Source organism: Herpailurus yagouaroundi, unplaced genomic scaffold (assembly GCF_014898765.1).
Source record: "Herpailurus yagouaroundi ecotype Mexico unplaced genomic scaffold, PumYag 184, whole genome shotgun sequence".
Classification (NCBI taxonomy): Eukaryota; Metazoa; Chordata; class Mammalia; order Carnivora; family Felidae; genus Herpailurus; species Herpailurus yagouaroundi.
In genome coordinates, this window is record NW_024412415.1 from 11,299,243 (window position 1) to 11,307,265 (window position 8,023).

An 8,023-nucleotide genomic window follows, 5' to 3' on the forward strand; every position below is an offset into this window, starting at 1 on the left:
AGCAATCCTATAAAGGGCAAGTTAATAAACTGCTTCTGAGATTGGTTCTTTTAGTACTCCCTGCTTGGAACATCATTTCCCTATCTTTTGTGGGGTAACCTTAAATATTCCATTTTAGGTCTTGCATTATTACCCAATTCTTGATATATGTGTGTCTGTCCTTAGAAAGACAGACTGAAGCTAGAACAAAGTCCCAGTAAGCAGTCTATTTAAAACAAAGCACAAAACAAAACAACTTGAAAAAGATTTCTATAGAAGAGCTTTAGAAACCCCAAAGATTGGATTCCTTTCACAGTTGATGTCCTTGTGAGAGCTGGTTATAACAATAAATTGTTCCAAAATAATTTATTTATACAAATAAATTAATGACTGGATAGGCGAACTAATTTACTCAAAAACTGTGCAAATCAGTGAATATCCACCTTCACGGGGCTTATATTACAGAATGACTATCTGACCTGATTTTAAATTATTACTCCTGTCTTTGAGTTTAGCATCTTATATTAAAATGTATTTAAATTAAAGAAATCTGTTTTCAGTGAAAACATGCTCCTTTTTAAGATTGAAAAGTATACATTATTATCTACCTAGCCCAGTATTGTCTAGTAGAAGTGTGAGATGCAAATGTGAGCCACATATTGATTTTAAATTGTCTAGTATAAATAAGAAGTCAGTGAATAAAAATAGATGAAATTAATAGGTGAAATTAATTTTAATATATTTATTTAACCTAATGTATCTAAAATATTATTTCAATATATAACAAATAAAAAATCATTGGGATATTTACATTCTTTTTTTGATGCTAAATCTTTGAAATCCAGACTTTATTTTACACTTTTAGTACATCTCAATCTGGACTAGCCATACATTTCAATATGGTAGCGATATATAGCTAGTACAGTGGCAACTATATTGGACGACATAGGTCTAGAGGGATGTTACCTTTTTGTCTGCAAGTGGGCTACTATGGAAACTTTTGAGATCATTAAGAATGTGACCTAGGGGCACTTGAGTGGTTCAGTCGGTTAAGCATCCAACTCTTGGCTTTGACTCATGTCATGACTCATGGTTTGTGGGTTTGAGCCCCGTGTTGGGCTCTGCGTTGACAGTGCAGAGCCTGCTTGAGCTTCTCTCTCTCTTCCTCTCTCTCTGCCCCTCCCCCCTCAAAATAAATAAACTTTTAAAACACACACACACACACACACACACACACACACACACACACACACACACACTACTATGCCCACTAGACATGTTTCTCTTCCACTCCTCTTTTACCAAATTATTGAATTCTTGAGGACCTCTACTCTACAAATTTAGGAATTTTATACCTTTTATTTTGACTGTAGATTGTCTTCTTTATTAATGGTTGGCCTAAAGATACAAACATCTAATGAAGACCTATACTCCAGCAGAAAAAGTTTACAATAATGATTCTTATAATGCTTTGGAACCATCTGGGGAGTTTGTTAGAAATGCAAATTCCTGAGCTCCCCCTCATTCATCTGATTCAATAGGAATCTGCATTTTAAACAACTACCTTGGGTGAGTTTGATGCAAATGGAATAATGCTGGCTTAGAAATTTCAGACTTCAGGTAAATTTCAGAAAATTCTACAAAGTTACTTTAAAAAATAGTATTGGATTTTTTTTTTCTTACCACAGAAATAAGAAGAAAACTTGGTAATTTTATTTGGGAACAAGATCAACATTTTCAGATAGAAAAGGTAAGAGTAAATAAAGGTATTTGGTTAGAATCTACAGTTTCAAAAAATTTTTAAAGCAATGTAATCTTAAAAATGTTTACTTGTGACATATTAATGTCAATGATCCAGATTATAGAATTTAAAGGACATGCTTTTATTGAATATAATCTAGTCTGACATTGTTTTTACACTGGCACATTGATGAAATTGAGATATTTTTATTGTATTATTCACGTAAAAAATTTGAAAATTTGCTTCTATCACTAATGTTAAGGGAGTAATAGGTGCACAGTATTTACCCAGTTTTTTATGGCCAGAATAGATAATTCTTCCTTTTAATTTTTTTTAAGATTTTATTTTATTTTATTAAGTAATCTCTACACCCAACACACGGCTTGAACTCACAACCCCAAGATCAAGAGTGGTACACTCCACTGACTGAACCATCTAGGCACCCTTACTGCCAGCATAGATTCTGATTTACTAATCCCTCTGTTGTGTCATTTCTTAAATATCTTCAATAACACCTGTCAATAAATGTGTACAAAACTGAAAATTGATTGTTTTATAGCTTTTGCTATTCTGCTTCAAATTTGCCTATGCTTTTGACTTACTTCAAAATTTTTATGCAATAGCCAAATTTGGGGTAATTTGAGCATCAAAAAGAATGACAGGAATGAATTAAATTTAAAAGAATCCATGATTCAGTAGTGATGCTCCAAAGGAATAAAGAAAGGAAAATAAGAACAGAAGGAAGAGAGGAAATGAGGTGGGAAGAGAAATAAAGGAAGGAAGGAAGGAGTGATGGAAGGAAGGAAAGAAAACATGGAATAAGGCAAACTTCTTTATGAAATGGCAACTAATAAATACACGGACGCCTAGGCGACTCAGTTGATTGAGTGTCTGACTATTGGTTTTGGTTCAGATCATGATCTCATGGTTCATGGCTTTGAGCCTAATGTCTGGCTCCTCGCTGGCAGCACAGAGCCTGTTTGGGATTCTCTCTCTCCCTCTCTCTTTGCCCTTCCCTTGCTTGTACTGTCTCTGTCTCTCTCAAAAAAAAAAAAAAAACAAAAAAAAACCCAAAAAACAAAAAACAAATAAAACTTAAAAAAATTTAAATATAGAAACATTGGTAGAATATAAAATCCCCATTTTACCACCCCCAGTAAAATAATTGATTTAGGCAGGGTCATTAATGGATGTTAAAACCATGATTTCAAATTATCACCCCACAGATTACTTAGTAGTTACAAAAGTAAGCGATATGCCTTCACAATGGAGAGATCTGGCAGATACCACCTTAAACAACTGGTCAAATTTAGCATCACCAATATTGGAATAACCTCTCATTATGTTCAGCTTGAGGTGATATAATAAAAGTATACAATATTTTCTATAAAGTGTTCTTATTCAAAATGTTTAACCTAATTAACCTTAATCCAATTATGAGTAAACACTCAGAGAATTCCAGAATGTGAGACATATCACAAAATAACTAACTGGCTTAGACTCTTTAAAACAATGCCATAAAAAATAAAAAAGCAGGAACACTGTTCTAGATCAAGAGATATACAGCCAAGTGTGATGTATAAACCTTGATTGGATTCTGGATATTTTAAAAAATAAATATTTATTTATTTTGAGAGAGAGTGAACACGAGCAGGGGAGGAGCAGAGAGAGATGGAGGGAGAGAATCCCAAGCAGGCTTTGCACTATCAGCACAGAGCCTGATGCAGGGCTCGAACTGATGAACCTCAGGATCGTGACCTGAGTTGAAATCAAGAGTTGTAAGCTTAACCAACTGAGCCACCCAAGCACCCCGATTCTGGATATTTTTAAAATAAAAAGTAAAAAAGACATTTTGAGAACAATCAGAAAAATTTAAAGATGGACTAGTAGGTAATATTTAATGTTAATTGTCTTAATTGTGATGGTGGCATCATAAAAATAAAAGAATGCTTTTTAAAGCCAAGGCAAGCTAGGAGCACCTAGTGGTTCAGTTGTCAGACTTTGGGTCAGTTGTCAGACTTTGGCTCAGGTCATGATCTCACAGTTCATAAGTTCAAGCCATGCATTGGGCTTATTTCTGTCAGCACAGAGCCCACTTCGGATTCTGTCCCCTTCTCTCTGCCCCTCCCACGCTTCCACTCTCTCTCTCTCTCTCTCTCAAAAATAAATAAACATTAAAAAAACCCAACAACACAAGTTAAAGATTAAGGAGTGAAATGTCATATTATCTGCAAGTATTTTCAAATGGACCAGCAGAGTGATAAAAATGTTAATGCTTTGCGAATCTAGGTGAAAGGTATATACTACTTACTGTATTATTTAACTTTTCAGTGTTTGGAATTTTTCAGAAATCTTTATATTTCTGGAGCCAAGCAATTAACTTATATGTTTTGTATTCCTTTTATTAAATTGTTTTTTTCCCCCAAGTTGTCATCATCTGAAAATAACCGTTATTTTAGTGTCTTTGGCTATGTTGTACTAAGGATCAAAATATCCAATCCATGGCTTGTCATATTGTTTTCAGGGACGTGAGTGGTGATAGAATGGTTGTTATTTGACAGTTATTATTGAGTAAGCCAGAACTTTAGAGCTAAAAGCTCCTTAAAGCTCATTAATTTAATCATTCAGTTTTAGAAATGAGAAACCTGAGGTAAAGAGAAGGTAAAAGCCTGTTTTAGTTCACATACTAGATATTAGCAAAATGGAACCAAATTTTCTCTGCTCCAACCCAATCCAATATTTTTCTATGAAAAAATTAGTAGAACATGCCTGTATTGATGACTGGCTCTAGAAATTATATGATTTTATGATAAGTGACTTGTTCTTTCAAGATATTGATTGATATTGAATATTAGGCAATTATAATAATGTAACCATAGAATATATAAGTAGAAGGTACTTCATCGAATGGCAACAACATGCATAAATCTGGTAAGTAATTTGAGGAGTGTTATGTTATTGTTTGGACATTTGTGACATAAACAGATATTTCCCAAAGGCATATTAAGTAAATATATTATGTGATAGGTACCAGTATCTGAGTCACTTTCACATAATCTTTTTGAAAACCTTAATACATGTTTGATTCTTTCATAACTCCATGCTAAATACTCCGTTTTAATTTTGAAGGGAAAATACAATTTGTTCAGCTTACTTCATAGTTTTGATCTATAATTTATAGGAAGCCTAGGAATCTTCAAGTCAAGAATTTTAAGTTTAAATTAATAAATTTTTTCCTTGTCTTTTAAATATTTATTTATTTTTGAGAGAGAGAGAGAACATGTGTGGGGGTGGGTGGGCAGAGAGAGAGGAAAACAGAATCCCATGCATGTTCTGCACTAACAGTGCAAAAGCGAGGCTTAAACTCATGAACCATATCATGATCTGAGCTGAAATCAAGAGTCCGACACTTAACCGAATGAGCCACCCAGGCACTAAACTAAAAAGTAATATGGCCACATTAGGGAAAATTTGCAAAGTTGATAGGAGAATAAAATTAGTTCACATTTTATTATCTATTACAACCACAGCTGATATTTTAACAATTCTGGTCTTCATCACATATCCCTAAAAACAAATAGTATAATTGTGTGTGTGTACAAAATTTTGTAAGTTTTTGACACCAAACTAGATTGAATGTACCTAAGTGTATAAAAATGTTAAGACTCTCGGTATATATTGCTAATTTACTTTTTTGCTTTCTGAAAAAACATTTGATCGGATCATTGACGTGATTTTTAAAAATGTGATTTCTTTTGCTAACCACAGCATGATGAAGTAACACCAAAGGAAATTGAGGACCTTAAGGAAAGCAGTGAACTAGCAATATATCACAAAAAAGAACTATCCAAAAGGTATTGAATTCATCTACTTCATTGAGATTCAATTCAATGTAGGCATCTTGGAGCACTAACTGTGTTTATCTCATTTAATTTTCACTGTCTTCTTTTCTTTTAAAATTTTTTTTTAACGTTTATTTTTGAAAGACAGAGAGACTGAGCATGGGTCAGGTAGGGGCAGAGAGAGAGGGAGACACAGAATCTGCAGCAGGCTCCAGGCTCAGAGCTGTCAGCACAGAGCCCAATTCAGGGCTTGAATCCACGATCTGGGAGATCATGACCTGAGACAAAATGGAACGCTTAACTGACTGAGCCACCCAAGCGCCTCTAATTTTCGCCATCTTCTTACAAGATTGATAGTATAATTATTACCATTGCCATTTTACAGAAAAATAAATCTATGGTTAGATAGATTAATTTGCCCAAAGCCATATAAACTTTTATTATTAAGTGGGGAAAAGTTGGATTTGAACTGGGTCAGTCTAATTCCAGAGCCAACCACTATGCTAGACTATTCTTGCAAAAAGAAACAAGAATTTATGTATGAGTAGTGCTGTTATATTACTTTTTAAATATTTTCTAAATAGGGAAATATACTATATATTAGCAGTAATTTTATTAGGATGGGAAGTTCTAAGTGATTTTCCCCCTTCCTTTCTAAATTGTTTGTGATGTAGTCACTTTGGTTCAAAAAATTAAAAATACAATCATGGACTTGCCATTGTGTTAGAGCCAATCTATGAGAGGCCCCCTTTGTTTCAGTCTTATTCGTAATCTAGTCCTAATTCTGTATTTTCCAGTTCCATGGCTTTCAAATACTCACAGAGAGTACTGGCTTTTCAAAGGTCTGGTATTTGATTGCTGAAATAAAAATGATCCAATAGTAGCTGTCTCTCTTCAATATAAAAACGGGTTTATTTTATATAGTTTTTTCAATTTTAAGTTTTTCTTCCATAATTTTTTCTTATACCTTTGTACCTACTATTTGATTTGTTATAATTTAAAGTTAGTTGTTATCTAATTTACCCAAAGTTTTGTATTTAATTAAGTTTAGTAAAACATTGTTTCATGGTCGACTTCTAGATATTCTACCACTTAAGTCTGAGAATCAATATTTTAAGGCTTGGGATATCTATGTATAGCACTCCTTTGAATTTACTTGTTATGCTTTTTGAGACAAGAAACTGGTAAAGAGAGGCAGAAAAATAAAAATAGAGGAGGTAAGACCATGAAGATATTCTTAAGGGCCTTGTAAGAGAAGGCTGGGAAATCGAAAATAAAAGGTAACTCCCAGTGATTCACTTGACTAGAAAAGATATCAGATGCATAAATTCTTCAAGAAATGGTTGTCCTGCAAAACGCAGAAGCCATAGAGGAAAAGATTAAGTTTGACTACCACTTTATTTTAAACTTGTATGTGGCAATAAAAATACCATACATCAAGTCAAAAGAAAAATATACACTGGGGAAAAACATCTGACAAAAACTAGTTTCTTTAAAAAATACAAAGGAGGCTTACAAATCTGGGGAAAATATGTCCAATCTAAAAACAATAACAATAGACAAAGGATATGAATAGATACCTTAGGTAGGTATCTAACCTAGAGCCTTTTCTTTGTGGAACCACCAGAGGGTGCAGTGTGAACATAGATAAAATACTTTGAACCTACTCAGCATATATTTTGTTGGCATACTACTAGTGATACTGAATACTAAGTGATGAACCTGTTATTAAACACTTGCTAAATACAAGACACCTGTGAGCTAATCAGTTCATTTGATTCTCATAACCTTATAAGATAGATAAATACTATTAGCCTCATTTTACAATTGAGGAAATAGGTTCAGAGAGCTGTCACCCAACATTACTTACATATTGAAACTGAATTTGAAGCTAAGTCTAGCTGATCCAGAATCCAAACTCTTAATCACTATGCTATTTTCACTTCTCAATATGTTCCCAAAATCTTCTGAAAATTGCATGAATTTAATTATTCTGTTGGAAACTTAATGCGTGTGATTTGTCAAAATAGAAAATAAAATAAAGAAAATTTAAATTATAAACAACCGCACCACTTGGAGATAACCACTAACATTAGTACATTTCTTGCTATTTTATATGAATACATTTTGTTTTAATTTTTATTTTTTCTTTGATTACTAATGGCTTTGAGCCTTTTTGAATTTGTTTATTAGCATTTTATATTTCCTTTTCTGTGGTTAGTTTTTATTCTTTCTCCCTTTTTTTGTGTGTGTGGGGTCTCATTGTTTTTCTTATCAACTTGTCTGACAACTTTATATAATAGCTATATTATCCTTTTGCCAGTTTGTCACATTTTATCCTCAGTTTGTTGTCTGGCTTATACTATTTTAGAGATACAAGTTTAAATTTTTGTACCATTAAACTGATCACTTTTCCTTTATAATTTCCTTTATAATTTCCTTTATAATTTCCTTTATAATT

The 8,023-nt window shown here is 33.0% G+C and overlaps 1 protein-coding gene across 2 annotated transcripts in view; it reads left to right on the forward strand.

Annotated features, from left to right (window-relative positions):
* TERB2 (telomere repeat binding bouquet formation protein 2) overlaps positions 1 to 8,023 on the forward strand; it is a 36,565-nt gene that overhangs the window by 2,123 nt on the left and 26,419 nt on the right. For both annotated transcript variants that reach the window (XM_040492561.1, XM_040492560.1), the window contains exons 4-5: positions 1,668 to 1,729; positions 5,489 to 5,574. In XM_040492561.1, coding sequence (XP_040348495.1) covers positions 1,668 to 1,729; positions 5,489 to 5,574 — 148 coding nt within the window. The remainder of the gene's footprint in view (positions 1 to 1,667; positions 1,730 to 5,488; positions 5,575 to 8,023) is intronic.